Here is a 16,295-nt window from a genome sequence, read left to right on the forward strand (position 1 = left end):
TGGAATACAACGAAACCCAATCAGCCAGACAGTGTGGAAAAGGTGAGAGCTGCATTTTCCTCTGGGGCAGTGGTTCTTAACTGGGGATGACTGTGCCCTTCCCCTCTGTGGGGATATTTGTCAATGTCTGGACACATTTTTGCTTGTCACATTGGTGGGAGGGAAGTGATGGTGGTGGTATGTGCTACTGGCACGAAGTGGGTAGAGGCCAGGGATGCTGCCAAATATCCTACAGTGCATAGGACAGCCTCCCAGAGCAAAGAATTATCTGGCCCCAAATGTCAATAGCGCTGTGGCTGAGCAACCCTGCTCTAGGGAGCTTCAGGGTCCTCCCCGGGATATCACTTTCCTCCGCCACTGGCCAGGATTCAATTATGCTTTAGTTGAATATTATTTCAGCACACACAAATTTAACCTCTCTATTAAATACTTTCAGTGCGGGCCCACACTGTTCTTTTGTTACATAAAATGATTAATGGTCCTTTGTTAATCGCAGGCAGCACAGCCAAGTTGTGTTACATCAAGAGCAAAAGTTAAATCTAATTAAAATCAGTTGGTGGTTGGCACTGCTAATAGTAACAGTAGCTTTAAGCTACTCCGTACTCATTACTCTGGTAAAGTCGATGGGATAGTCCCTTTAAATCATCCATTGGCAATTCAAAGGCTATCTATAAATAATTAAGGCTGAGTATTTTACAGTTTTTCCAAACAGAAAAGGACCCTTCAGAATGCCTAAGAAGCTTTTTTTTTTTCTGAAAGTAAATGCAAATGAGTCAAAGTGATGCTTCACACACCTCTTTCCTCACCACTATCTTCCATGTTTTAACTGCAGAAATACATATTTTAATGAAAGACAGAAGGTCTCAGATAAATCATAAAATGTATAAACTGTTTCAAGGGGAAAACACCATCAGGAGAACAGTCTCGTAAGTAAAAGGAAGAGAATCACGGCGAAAATGTGGCAATCCCAAACATTGACACATTTGCTCTATTGTGGATCTTATTCTGCAGTGATTAATTAACTTTCCCACTAACATACTTAAGCAGATTTTGTGTCCTAAGGGGATTCTAATTAATTCATTTTTCACTCTGAATAATGTAGTTTTTCTAAAGGGAAGCCACCTGACTACAAGTATTGATGGATTCTTTATAATCTTTTGGTACTTTATGTTCTGCCATTGAATGGGACAACATCAAAATATTATCTTTAAAACCCCCAAATAGTTTTTAGAAAGAATATCCCCATACAACCAAACCTCTTTCAGTTAAAGGTCAGCCGACCCCCTGGAAAACTACACTGGCAGGAAACCCTTAGCCTCTCTGAGCAACAGTGACATTTTCTGTGCCTTCCTAGTGACTGACTTTGTCTGTCTTGGCTTTCCCCTTAAGCTGCTACTTACTATTTTGAAAGACAGAAAAGAAATCCAAAAACATTTGGTTGTCAGAAGAAATAGCACTTGATTTGTAGTTACAATTTAGGATTTCTCCAGGAAAGATCAAACCATGCCATCTAATGTGTGTACGTGTGTGCACATGTGTTGCTATGACCGGCAGACATGTACCCATGAAACTCACTGCGATCAAGCTATTTGTTTTGCTCAGTGTTGCAACAGGTAGGAAAAAAAGAATATGCTTAAAAACATACCTCCCCACCATAAAGTTGTTATTTTCATTCCTTCCACGGAGATATGTGGCAGGACTCCTTTTTAAATAGGAAGAGGTGACACAAAGACTAGTTACCAGTATGGGGAACATTTACGACAAATCTGTGAACTCCGAACTATGGCTGAGTTAGCAACAGTCAACAAGCAAAAAAAGCCCAGTCTACTCAGAGATCTTTTACCCAGCTCCAGAGAGGCTTCATTACACTCAACTCCCCATCCCATCTTCCTTCTCTCTTACTCTTCTGCTGCCATCTTCCATCTTTCTTTATAATGCAGAGCATATAATGAAAACTGGGGGTGTTTACTCACCTGTAATATGGTAGCTCACTTGGCGATTAACATCGGACGTGTCTCTGTCCCAGGTGCTGAGGACAGCTACCACCTCACCCGGTGGGTCGCTCTCCTTCACATTCCCTCGGTACATTTCCTGGGCAAAGACTGGTGCGTTGTCATTTATATCTGTCACCCTAACAGAGACCAAGGCCGTGGAGGAAAGAGAGAATGCCTCTCCAAGGTCAGAGGCCACCACCGAGAAGGTGAATGTGGGGTCTGTCTCGTGATCTAGGTCCTTCAAGGTACTGATCCAGCCTGTGTTGCTGTCAATATTGAATGCTTCCATTACCTTTTCAGGCTGGGAATCTGAGTGGAGGGAGTAAGTGACCTGCCCATTGGCTCCCCAATCCATATCAATAGCTCTCACCTGTGTGAGTTTGGTGCCAACAGGCATCCCTTCCATTATAATGGTGTCGTAGCTTGAAGTTTCAAAGACTGGCTTGTTGTCATTCAAATCCAATACCTTGATATCTACATCCACAGTAAACACAATGTCTACTTTGTCCAGGGGAATCGTCGCTGCTACTTTAAAGTGGAAAGCTGGGCTGGTTTCATGGTCAAGGCGCTTGTCAAGCTTAATAGTACCTGTTTCCTGCTCTATGATGAATACACCCCCTTTGTTATTTTCTGGCCGTTCCCCATTAACTGTGCTGAACTGGACATTCTGACTGGGCAAAATCCTCAGGATGTCCACTGTGCTCCCAATGGCTGTATCTTCTGCAATGGTAAAGGAATACTGAGACTGGGTGAATGATGGCAAGAATGTTTCAGAGGGCAAGACGTGGATATAGACAGGAATGAGGGAGTGCTTCACTGGGATGCCCCCGTCTACTGCTTTGACAAAGAACGAAAGCACTGTATTTTTCAGCTGGTTAAAATTACCCTTTGTGACCATCCAGCCATTGTCAGGATCGATTTCCAGGAGGTCAGCCACTGAAACTGAGGCCTCGCTATAGAGGGAATAAGTAATCCTTGAATTTGCTCCATCATCAGGATCTATGGCTTGAACTTGAGTGACCAAGTGGCCCCTTCCCACATCTGCCCTGACACTGGCTCTATATTCCACTGTCATGAACTGGGGAGCATTGTCATTTTCATCCACAACAATCACTCTCACAGTGCAGAAAGTTGTTCTCCCTCCACCATCCAGGGCCCTCACAAAAATACTAATGTCCCCTTCTAGAGGGTTTTCCCTGTCTAGCCTTTCCGTGGTGATGACCTGCCCATTGCTGTCTATGAGGAATCTATCTTTGGCAAAGTCATTGATGATGGCATAGCTGATCTGCCCGTAAGTCCCTGGATCACCATCTGTGGCTCGAACATGAACTACCTTTGTTCCAGCAGCCGCGTTCTCTCTCACCTCAGCCACGTATGTGCTTTGTGAAAAGGCAGGGCTGTACCAGTTAGCCCCAAGTACCCTAATATGCACCTGTGCAGTGCTGGTGAACAACCCATCAGAGACAGACACATTGAGACTGTACAGAGGCTCCATCCGCTGCTTCCGGTGGTTGGACAGTGTGATAACTCCACTCTTGCTGTCCATCAGAAAGCTCGTCCGGTCATTCCCAGATAAAATGCTGTATTCCAACCGGTCAAAGTCAGAACTGTCTGCATCAGAGGCTTGTACACAGGTTACAAAATGGCCCCGGGGGGCTAATTCACTCACATATGACTCGTAAATGAGCTGATTAAAAACTGGAGGGTTGTCATTTACATCAGAGATGTAGATATGAACCAGAACCTCACTGCTCAGTGATGGGAAGCCACTATCCGTTGATCTGACTTTCAAAGTGCAGTGTTGTACTAATTCGTGGTCCAGCATCCGTGCTGTCAGGATTAAGCCACTTGAGCTATCTATGTGAAAATAATCTGTGCTGTTGTAGGTATCCTGGACAATCTGATAATGTACAATTTTATTGTTTTCTGAGTCTGCATCAGTAGAGACAACTTGTAAAACAGGTGTCCCAATGAGAGATGCTTCTGACAGTGTTGTATTGTATGTGGGCTGATCGAAAATAGGGGGGTTGTCATTTACATCATTAACTAGCAAGTCAACAGTGACTTCAGCCCTAGCACCAGTAAGGGCATCGCTGGCTCTTACTGTCAGCTTGTAAACAGATGTAACTTCATAATCCAAAGGGCTAATGACTTTCAGGACCCCAGTGTCAAAGTCAATGTTAAACTGTTTAAAAGGGTCCCCATCGATAATGATATATATGATACCTTGGCCCTCTGGACTGGTGGCATTGATGCTTAGAATGGGTGTGTTCATTCTAATGTCTTCATTGACAGACGCTGTATAAAAGGGCTTATCAAACACAGGCATTGCTTTGTTGACAATAGTGATGGGAAGCTCCACAGATGTAGACAAAGAAGGTTTTCCACCATCCTTGGCTAGGATGGTGACTCCATACTCAATGTTGGACAAGTCAGAGTTGAATGCTTCCTTTAAAATAACATTCCCTGAATTAGGATTAATTTCAAAGTGACCATAGTCATCCTGGAGGACATAGGTCACTTCTCCATTTGCACCTTTATCTTTGTCAATGGCTGTCACCTGGTAAATCAGAGTCCCTGGTTCGGCATCCACTTGAACAGCAGCATAGTAAGGGAGGCCCAGAAAGACTGGAGAATTGTCATTTATGTCTTCAATGTTAACCCTGACCACCACTCGGGCCACACGCAGATGGTCCAGCTCACGGCTGGCTTCCACCACCAGCTCGTATAACTCTTGTTCTTCACGGTCAAAGGGGACTCCAGTCGTCTGAATGACCCCTGAGGTAGATTTTATCTTGAACTTATTTCCTGGGTTTAAGATGCTGTATTTTAAGGGCTCATTAAGGCGGTTTCCAACAGCATTGACGATAGCGACTTTGGTTATGTTAGTATTGTTCTCTGAGATTGAGGTGGAATAGAAGCTTTGTGTAAAGTGGAGGCCGCTGTCCATGGCTTCTTTAACCATGATGTTGACCATGGATGTACTGTAGAACTTTCCATCGGACACTTTAGCTATCAGCATGTAGTGATCCTTGGAGAGGTTGTTGTTTTTTATGGTAAGCACTCCACTATTTGAGTCAATTAAAAAATGATCCAAGCTGCCTTCCATTAGGCTGTATGTCAGTTCAGGGGGTACCTCAGAGTCAGGATCTGTGGCACTAACTTTCAGAACCTCCACTCCAACATAGGTCGGTAGAAGTAAGATAGTCTCAAACACAGCCTGAGTAAAAACAGGTGGGTTATCATTCACATCTGTCACCTCAATGTTGACTTCAACGGGACTCTCTGCAGTCAGTTGGGGGCTACCACTGTCTCTTACATGCACGTGAAAATGGAAATGGGCAATGGTTTCATGGTCTAGGTTGGCAATTGTTCTGATTGCACCTGTACTAGAGTCCACTGTGAAAAACTTTTTGGCTGTCGACTCCACAATCTGATACACAAGGAGAGCATTCCGGTTGCTGTCAGCATCCGTGGCTCGAATCACCAGTGGGCTGTTATCCAAGCTCCTGACAATGCTGTTAATTGGGGCAGCCTCACTTAGGCTGCCTGAGTATTGAGAAAAGAGAAAAACTGGGGCATTATCATTTTCATCAACAATCTGAATATTGACTGTTGCATTGGAAGCCATTCCTGCCATATTGGTGGCCTGAATGATGAGCTGATAAGAGGACGTGCGCTCATAATCCAGGGCCTTCCTAGTAGTGATGACTCCAGAATATGGATTTATGGTAAAGATCCCATTAATGTCTCCATCTTTGACTTCATAAATGAGGGTAGACTGACTGATGGCAGAAATTAGAATGACTGATGTTCCAATGTCAACATTTTCATTTACTTCCGCTTGGTAGTCTTTGTGAGTGAACTTGGGGTGAGAATTATCAGACATGGTAACAGAAATGCGCACTATTGCAGTGGCAGACATTGGCGGGGATCCCTGATCTGTGACTTTGATGGATAGAACAAACTGACCCATCGTCGTCATGTCTGGTTCTTTGCAAATGGTGATGATGCCTAGGACTGGTTCAATCTTAAACGTGTTCCCAGTGTTTCCTAAAACACAGAAATCAATAGTGAAATGAGTTACAAGTGGGTCACTAAAATCTTTTTGATTAACTCTTTATCAACAGGTACCTTACTGCAATGTCACAAGTGGAAAGCAATTATAGTACTCATCTGTGTCATTCTGAAATGAAATGAGAGGCCCCTCTTTCAGGGGTACTGAAAAGCAACCAAAATGAGATTTCCAGTAATATGGTAAATTTCAGACCAGTAGCTTCTAGATCCAGGTTAAAAAGAACAATGACAATAACACAGTATTGTATGCATTCAAGTTGGGAAATAAGAGAGCCTGAAGAAGAGAACTTTCTGCCAAGAATGTGTAGGCCTTCCTTATTTCCAGCCTTGTGAGAAGACAAATAGATTGAGAAGCCCACATATGAATGCCACAGTGTCCTACTTTTTGTTCTAGGTTTAAAAAAGAGGGTTATGGGAATAGTTTTAGAACCTTGTAAAGTAGTCAGTTGGATTCAGATTATCCCAAAAGCAAACTTTGCTACGTGGAATTGGCATTATTTTCACCCTATCAAAAATGACTTTATCCAAAACACTACTTTGGTGAAGGCATTTGTTCAGACAGGGAGAATTCTTGTCAAGTCACTATTTGCCTTGTAAGTGTGAGCAATTTTCCTGACTCCTCTTCTATTCTCCACTCATGCTCTACCCCTCTCCCGTGCCTCTGAACACACACATGCACACACGTAGACAAAAATGTCAACATAAAAAGTTATAGGGCAGTTGCTCAACCTGTAACCGTTCTGTTCACTAAACATTTGAGAATGTTTCTAGTGCAGTAAGAAACTGTTGGGAATCTGAGCCAACACTGCAACCAAGAACCTAAGACATAATCCTTGTGAAACCAAAACCAGGGCACCCTACTTTGACATAGCTGGCCGGAGAAGGGCTATGGCCACGACACTGTAGCCGTTTAGAGCTCTGCTTCAGAAATGTGGTGGTTTGAAATCTGGGATCATTGAGAATGAGAGAAGTAACAGCAATGAAGAATGGGGAAGACAATGTGGAGTATGTAAGGACGGTAGGTGGTGACAGAGCTGAAAGGCAGTGAGTAGTGTGAAGCTACATCCTTCACCAAGTTACTTTTTGCTTCTCTTATCAGGCTTTCTCATACTTCTCAAAGAACACACATGCTTCTGTGTTGAGATTCTTTTTAATCAAAAGTTAAAGCTCTTGGTTATTCAACTCTATCTGGACTTTTCTTTCTTTTTGAGTATTGTAGTATGATAAACATATAATTTAAATGTCAAAATCATTAAAATAGGGACCAGGATTTTCATGGTAGTTATAAGATGTGTCTACGTACTTCTTCCTATATGCTAATTATATAAAGTTTTCCATGTCTGAACACAAAAAGGTCACGTTCACGTAACAGCTATTTCAAGAAGACACTTGCTTATTCTAATAGACAAAGTATATCTAATAAAGAGGTCATTTTGATTCCAGCCCCCATGTGTGAATATTAAACAATGTTTTTGATGTCAGCATGATTTATTACTTTGCCACCTAAACATGGCCACTTTGTGATGACAACAATACAAAGTTCGATGATCTTATGAGTAAACTTTCAAACTTGCAATGAATAGTGTCACAGATTTGAGTGTGAGTGCAAGAGGTGATTCACAGACCTTTGGAAGGGTAAATCACTTGACCTAAGCAATGGTTACCTTCCAGCGATGGCACCAACATGCAACCCTGACTGATGAATGCTACTGGAGCCAGGGCTCTTGGTGTTCATTGATTATGGCGCCCCTCTGCAGAGTTCCTAGGTAAGTCCGCCCTCACTCCAGATCCAGCACATTTCTTCATACCCAGCAAGATATATTATGGTGGGGATGATGGGGAGCCAGCTTTTGACCATAAATATAATTTTTTTTTTTTTTTTGAGATAGAGTCTTGCTCTGTCATCCAGGCTGCAGTGCAGTGGTTGATATGGGCTATGGGCTTACTGCAACCTCTGTCTTGCCTCAGCCTCCGGAGTACCTAGGACTACAGGCATGTACCACTGTGCCCAGATAATTTTTGTGTTTGTAGAGATGGGGTTTTGCCATGTTGACCAGGCTGGTCTCAAACTCCTGACCTCAAGTGATCCACCTGCCTTGGCCTCCCAAGGTGCTGGGATTACAAGTGTGAGTCACCGTGCCTGGTCTCAAGTAGAAATTCATAACCCTGCTGTCTCATGGCTGGCTGATCTGCTTGTGACACCCTTCCAGAATGGTGTGCTGACACATCAGGTCCAAAGTTGGCCATCTTCTTCTTTCCCTCTTTGACACACCACCCATTCTCTTGGAATCCACTTTCTGCTTATTCTTTCCTGCTATATTTGAATCCTAAAAAATTGACCTCTGCTTGTTTTTTAGAATCTATAGCCTCTTGTAGATATTTGGCAATTGAATAAAAACTGTGCTTTTCCTATTATTTCTTATCTAGTCCACAACACAATAATAATAAAATTCTATTATTATTGAATTTATTATTATTGAAATTATTGAAGTTGCTCAATAATTAATTGTTGAATGATTGAGAGGAGAGATAAACCTAAAAAAAAATCTTAGGCTGAGTGTGGTGGTTCACACTTGTAATCCCAGCACTTTGGGAGGCCGAGATGGGCGGATCACGAGGTCAGGAGATCGAGGTCATCCTGGCCAACAAGGTGAAACCCCATCTCTAATAAAAATATTAAAAAACTAGCTGGGTGTGGTGATGCACGCCTGTAGTCCCAGCTACTCGGGAGGCTGAGGCAGGAGAATTGCTTGAACCCAGGAGGTGGAGATTACAGTGAGCCAAGATCACACCACTGCACTACAGCCTGGGCAACAGTGCAAGACTCTGTTTCAAAAAAAAAAAAATACACACACACACGTATCTTAAACTCTCTATTTGTATGCACCTTGGGATCCATATGGCCCCACCTGAACTCAACTCAGTCCCCGTCTCTCTTGTACAATCCTGCCTCAAACCCACCATTGACACCAAACACAACACTCAAGGTAGATATAAGACCTGAAGCTCTGCACTTAAATTCTGCCTCAGTCCTTGAGGCCAAAATAAAAAGCTTCCATAGTTACTTGAGAGTACAGAGAGGAGATGGAAAATTTATAGCCCACTAATAAACAGAGTGAAATCTTGCTTATCTGATATGTGTGAGAAAAGTTAAATAAAACGTAATACTTTACACAACCATTTGTCATTTGCTTCCAAGTGTTGAAGCATCTGGGATCTGCCTCTCTTCTATCCTCAACTGGGAAGAAACCTGCTCCACTAGGACCAGTGCAGTCCAGTGTGGGTTTGTCTGTCTGTCTGTGAAGAGACTCACTGGCCCTTTAAGATTTGTTGTGAACACTGCAGTCCTTACTAGCTTCTTACATACAATCAAAGGTGATTTTTGTTTTGAGATATCAATTATTCCCATGGTTTTCTGGAAGTTCAGGTTTCCTGTATAAAAGATGTTTTAAGGAAGTAACTGTTCTGTCTTGTTTTAGTCCGTTAAAGAAATGACTGGGCACCATGGTGTAGTCTGTAGAGGTCAAAAGATAAGCAGAGCAGTCTTTTTGGCTGGATGGCAGATTAAACTACTTCTTAAAAGAATCCAAACTGGTTGAAACATTATCGGACTATCTAAAAGGAGTATAAGTAGTAGGCTTAATGGCAAATGTAAAAAGCAGGTAGAGATATACAGCAAATGTTTAGAACATGGTAAGAAAAGTAGAAATAAAACCTTGTATCTAAATGATTGCAGTGACCTGAAACAATGTATATGCATGAATGAATATGGGGAAAAGAAAAAAACACAACATTGGAAAAAAGAATAAAAGAATAAAAAGAGGTGTTGGGTTAGGTGACATTTTCTGAGATGTGATTTAAATATTCATTTTCTAGAAAAGTTTCCTTATATTACTTGTGGAACCCAAAGAACAAAGATTATATAATTAAGTAATAAAAAAAAGTCCTGTGATAAAAGATGTAAAATAGCATTTCTAAGAAAATACTGGTCAGGCTTTAGATTGAAAGGAAATTCCATGGAAACCTAGAAAAAAAAATAGGTAAACTCTGGGAACTTAGCTATTATGAAACTCACATCTTTTCTTTTTCTTCTTTTTCTTTTTTTAAATAGAGCTTACCATAGAACCATGTAAAATGTGGGTCCCTAATACAAGAAATGGGTTTAGGTTATCATTCAATGCAAGAATGATTTTTTTAAAGAAGGTTGTTGGCTTTCCTTTTTCTAAAATTTCTAGTCCACAACTGTCATTCTAGCATTCATATTTTAATTCAACCTCTCTCAAAAATGTTCTACATTTAAATGAAGGGAGAGAAGTCTTTCCATCTCTGGCATGAAAGGAGATTGAATTTGGCATTATTCACGACAGACATAATGTTGCAGAACGCTTTGGAAATTAGTGGCTTGAATATTCAAAAAAGATGGAATGGGAAAGAAAGAATGGAGCAGATTAAGGATATCTGTCATTTTTCAGGCTATCTCTTACTTAGCCATTCATCTCTCTGTCATTAAAGCTTTTCAGCTATCAGTCTTCAACCGTCAGTAAACTATGGTCTTGCCTTATAGATGTTAAAATGAATTTTAAAACATCTCAAATTTAACAAAACAAGAGCCTGTATCTATTTATGTCTCAGGTTCAGCAAGCAGTTCAGACTCCGTATCTACCACCCGCTCTGCTACCCAGGTTGCCTCCAATGACGTGAATTTGTGCTAACTGTGAGGGTGAAGGAATTTCTGAAGCCCACAGACCACCTATTGATAAGCAAACAAAGACTTGTTAAGATTCAATTCACAGGACACCCTGGCAGCCCTCAAATGATGGGAGACTTGGGTGATTTTAGTCTGAGGCCCTGGCTTGTTGGCCCACGGGTAAAAGCTACTAAATTTATTACATATTTCTTTTCTCCTCTCTAGCCCAGAAAAATCCAAGATTGAACACAACAAAGGAAACTTTCCCTGCTGTTAATGATGGAAAACCTATTACTGAAATGTCAAGAACTTAATCCACCATCATCACCCAAATAGGGCAGCGGCTTGGCCAAAGAAGTTCATTTAGAGATGTTCCATTGTCAATGATCTGAATTTTACAGTGATAAACACTACCGAGGGTCGAATGCCATGCATTATGCTGAAATCTGTGCAGTGCAACAGCTCTCACCTGCTTCTATGGTATATATGAGTTCTGCATTTTCCCCTTTGTCTTTGTCCAGAGCCGTCACTTGTAGAACAGCTGATCCCAGGGCAGCAGATTCAAACACAGATGCTTCATACAGTGGGTTGGTAAAATAAGGACTGTGATCATTAGCATCCTCCACATTCACAATGACTCGGGCCAAGTTTCTTCGATAAGGAAACTCCTGATCTCTGACCTTTAGGCAAAATATAAGAAGTGGTGGGACTCAAATCTTAAATTTCAAGCAACTCACATGGCTTTGTCTGGGGTGAAAACAAAATGAAATAAAGCACTCAGTGCTTGACCCAGTTCCAGGCATCTAGTAGGTGCTCAATAAATGGTGGTATCATCAAGTGAGGAAACAATGTGACCAATTTGACAGCAGGGGTTACAACATCTTTACTGCTCAGCCTAATGTCTGACCTGTGGTCTGTGCTGTCTGTGTGTGTGGAACTGATGCTGTGATATCACAAACACAGTGCTGTGCTCAGGCTGTCCCCATACAGTGACCTCCCCTTGTTATTTGTGTACACAGACGGTAATGGAATAGTGGACAGAGGCTCTTCCACAGGGGCAATTACAGACTGGAATTAACGAACACAACCTAGGCATTTCCTTTCATCCATTCAACAGACATTTATCGTCACCTATCTGTTAAAGTCCCTGGCTTTGCTCTGGTGGTTCAGCAGTGAATTTGATACAGTTCCTGCCCTCAAGAAGCTTAGAGTCAAGTGGGAATACAAACAAGTAAATGGATGTGTATAATGCTCAGGGCTAAGTATTCTCATGGGATGCTCTAGAGGTGCTCACAGAATAGAAAGAAGAAACTAACCTAGATTTTCCCTTCCTAGAAAAGGTAACAAGAACAAGTAGGAATGGTAAAATGGTGGTGGTAGTGGTGTGTGTCACTTTCAGGCAAGAGAGCCAATATGTACAAAGGCCTAGAGCTAAGAGAACCCAGACCACCAGGAAGATGAATCAAATCTTAATTTCTCACTTGGAAAAACATTAAAGAAAATGTCACACTTTACACAACCATTTGTCATTTGCTTCAAAGTGCTGAAGCATCGCCTTTCTGATTTCACCAAAAAACCATGCTTGGCAGTTTTAAAGTTTCTCCTAGTTTGCATATGGCAGAAGCTTGCAAAGAATCATTTCTTTAACCACAAAGTTTTGCTATGATTTGATGTAGCACTAATCAAATATGTGCTCTTGGCTTTTTAAATTTTAAACTCCATACCTGCAGAGAGATGTGAAGAAATTAGAAAATATACCGAGAAGAGCCAATAAGCATAAAGAGGTTTTCAAAAACAGTACTTAGGAGGAAGGAGCAACATGACTAAAATGGCTTAGACAGGAGAAAGGCAGTATAAAGCAGCTGTTTGCTCTAAATGTTCAATTATATAAGTGATAAGTGGTAGAGGGTGACCAAACTGAATTCTGAGTTTGTTAAAGAAAGAATGAACAGAAATAACTTAAAGAATCATGAGAATGGAGTTAGTCACTGGCACAAGGTTTCTGCCCTTGGAGAAAACACATGCAGAATTAACCCAGTGAAAATCCTCAATTTCCCTGTCTGCAGACTGGTCTGCCATATCCAAGGACCAACCTAAACTCCTTATTTGGGTATTGTTGAAATGTAGGTTAGTTCGAACTAAATGTAAGCTCCTAGGGAACAGGAACTTTGTCTTTTTTGTATCCTCAGTGCTTAGCAGAGTGCTTGGTGCACAGTGAGTGCTTGGTGCACAGTAAGTGCTTGAGAAATGTATGTTAAATGAATGAATGAAGGGCCAGAGAGATGACTGCAAGACTTCTGTAAGTGACCCCTTCTGTTTCCTGGAGTCTTAGCAGGAAATCATAGCTAAGTGCATGACACTTAAGTTTCTACTTGTCCAGGAATGTTTCTAATCTTATGAAAGAAAAGTAGCACTTAGTGGAACATTACTTTCAGCTGCTTAGGAATTTGTAGTGTCTTAGTGTAGTATTTAAAAGCCAATCAGTGCAGAAGATTAAGTCTATCCTACTACTTGGTCTTAAAGAAACACAGTAAGGGCTCTGACAGGAAGTGGCTGTGCAATGCCCTGGGGATTCTTGGGTGAAGGGACAGACTTCAGGCCATAAATTAATCAACGATGTTTCTTATTAATCTCTACTTCCCAATTATGTGGACCAGGCAAATACCACTTTAAAAGTAAAGCAATTTCTCCTATATAATTTGGAGGCCCCATGAACACAAACTCAGATTTATACTCTGCAGGCTTTAGCATGTATTGAGATCTCTTTTGTGTGCCAGTATTTACTAGTAGGTCCAATGCCAGTCCAGTAAGTAATAAATTGTTTTTCTAAATCCTTCCAAGGACTGAGCATTGCATAGGTTGAGAAAATGATTACCCTTGTGATTAACTTCTCAAGGAACGTCTTTTCAATTTTTCTATGAAATCTTCTGGGTGCGCACCAACCCCAGAGCCTGGGAACGTGACCTGTTCCTTCCCTCTTGAGTCAGTCTGTTTGGAGCATTTATTGAGTAGCCACTGCTGCAGAACTTATCTAATATTTTAGTTTGGCAAAAATAGAGAGTTGCTATCTAACAACAGTAGTTCTTCATTGAAATAAAAAGGCAAAAATGCAAAAATGAATGCAATCTGTCTGTGAAAAGACCAAATTTACAACTACTTATAAAATTTAGGAGCCCTGTACTTCTGAAGGCTAACACGTGCATGTGTGGCCTGAACAGTCAGCAGTTCTGCAGAAGAGCAAATTAGGATTTAGGCCTTACCATTATGTTGAGAATGTGCTTGTCCTGGGCCTCATGGTCCAGCCTCTCAGCAGTATAAAGCACACCAGTGCTAGGGTCAATCCGGAATTTTCTCATGCTGATGGAGTCGATGCTGCTATGAATAGTGTAGCTCAGCTTGTGTTTCTCATCTCTATCTGTGGCTTCAATCTGCAGGATCTCTGTGTCTGGAAGCACATCCTCGGAAATTGTCACGTCATAATTCGGCTGAGAGAATTCTGGGCCATTATCATTATTATCCAGCACTTTGATAAATACCTATAGTTAAAAGAAGATAAGAATGATGACTAATGCCAATTTGCTCATTGCTAATAAAGTATGCCCTCCCTCCTTTTCCCCCTTCCACGTCCTTGGATCCTAGCTTCTGGTAGCTCTCTCAACATAGAGGAAGCTCTCTTATAAAAACAATCTGTGATTAGAGGTTGACAATAAACCAGTAGTTTACATTAGCAGGAACATAAACTATGAGCTGATCAATATTCTCACTATTAATTGAACAGCTGAGACAGCCACTTGAAGGTGATCATTCTGTAGAATTCGTTGAGACACAATGTAAATGATCACAAGGTGACCTTAGTTTGTTAAGTTGCCATTATCTTAAGTTCTTGTTATATGTTTTTCTCTTGGTGGACTTCTGTGGAGGCAGTGATGGAATGGGAAGAGGAGCACAGAAAAGGCAAAGGAATGAATGAGGTAGACTCAGAGCAGTCACAGCTTCTCAATGGTGGTGTCCACACATTGTGGTTGTCCTGATTGGAGGGTCTAGCAAAGAACATGGCACTAACGATAGCTAAGAAATGAAGTTTCCCAATTACAAAATTTTCAAATGGTTTTCTTTCATAAAGCATTTTGTTACATAAATTTCCAGACAAATATGAAATAGTGTAGTGAACACTCAAATATTTATCACTCAGCTTTGATAATAATCAATTGCTATTCTGGTTTCATCATACTTCCACTCATCCCCACCTGTTCCTCCAAGTTATTTTAAAGCACATCCCAGCCATCATGTAATTTCAGTATGCATCTTTAAAAGACAGGACTCTTAGAATAAACATAAACACACATAATACCATTGCTGCACCTAAACAGAGAATAGTTTCTTAATGTCATCAAACATCCCATTGGTGTTCAAACTTCTCAAATTGTTTTTGCATGTGTTTTGTGTTTGTTTATACACATGTATGTGTACATATATTCATAATTTCCATGTATTTTGTGTTTGTTTATACACAAATATGTATACATATATTCAAATAATACATATTTGCATATCTTTTAATCAAGATATGCAAATAAGTTCCAAACATTGCATCTGGTTGATACATCCATAAAGGGGTTAATTATATTTGAATTTATAGGTTCTCCCTCAAACTCCCCTCTATTTCCTTGCAATTTTTATGATGTTATGGTTGATACTGAAGAACTGAGCCATTTTCTCTTTAGTTCCCACAGTCTGAAATTTGGTCATAGCATCCCTGTGGTTTTGTTCTACATGATGCTCTGTCCCCTGTATTTCTTAAAAATTAATAGTTTGATCTAAAAGCCTTGCTAAAATTCAATTTTCTTTTTTCTTTTTTGGACACAACTCTTTCATGAGTGATTTGGTGTACTTCCATCTGGAGATACATCCTGTTTGCTTCTCTCTCTTGTTCTGTGATATTAGCAGATATTAGCAATCATTATACAGATAATTCTTTAAAAAGTTCAGAATGATAATGTTCTAATTCTATGATTTCCTTCCTTGTTTATTAATTGGAACATTTCTCTGAAAAGAAACTTCTCAACTATTTGGTTACTGTGAAGTACATTTCATACAGGAAAAGTAGGATAAATAATATTTCCCTTTATTAATTTGAAATAATGAGTTGGTTCTTTGGCTCTTCCCAAAGTGAATAATGAGTTTCTCTTTTTCAACCATTATTTTGAACTCATGAATGTGATCACATGTGATATGTTTCTTTCCATTGTAGTTATATTGATGATGAACATGTAGCCCAACCTTGGCCTGTAGGAGCCTCTTCCAATTAGTTCCTGACATCTTTTGACACAGCCCTAGTACTCTTTGATAGTTTCCTTGCTTTCTGAAAATTGCTACCAGTAATTTTTCCAGTGTTATCTTGTACATTTTCTGCCCCAATCTGTAATTACCCATTTCTCCAAAATGGCTCGTTTCCTTTTTAGTTGGAAATGATATTTAGAGACCATGATCCACTGCTAGGAATGCTTATTGCTTATTTGGTTTGTTATTATATTTCA

The 16,295-nt window shown here is 40.6% G+C and overlaps 1 protein-coding gene across 2 annotated transcripts in view; it reads right to left on the minus strand.

The window, feature by feature from the left end:
- The window catches only part of FAT3 (FAT atypical cadherin 3), a 670,902-nt gene that overhangs the window by 104,096 nt on the left and 550,511 nt on the right, over positions 1–16,295 (minus strand). Inside the window, exons 8-10 of one of the 2 annotated variants that reach the window (XM_017498438.2) lie at positions 14,019–14,294; positions 11,228–11,438; positions 1,974–6,047 (exon numbers count right to left, since the gene is read on the minus strand). In XM_017498438.2, the coding sequence (XP_017353927.1) occupies positions 1,974–6,047; positions 11,228–11,438; positions 14,019–14,294 (4,561 nt within the window). Of the gene's footprint in view, positions 1–1,973; positions 6,048–11,227; positions 11,439–14,018; positions 14,295–16,295 lie in introns of those variants that run through there. The other variant, XM_037727841.1, reaches the window with a different exon arrangement.

This window comes from Cebus imitator, unplaced genomic scaffold, assembly GCF_001604975.1.
Source record: "Cebus imitator isolate Cc_AM_T3 unplaced genomic scaffold, Cebus_imitator-1.0 Scaffold241, whole genome shotgun sequence".
NCBI classification, from domain to species: domain Eukaryota; kingdom Metazoa; phylum Chordata; class Mammalia; order Primates; family Cebidae; genus Cebus; species Cebus imitator.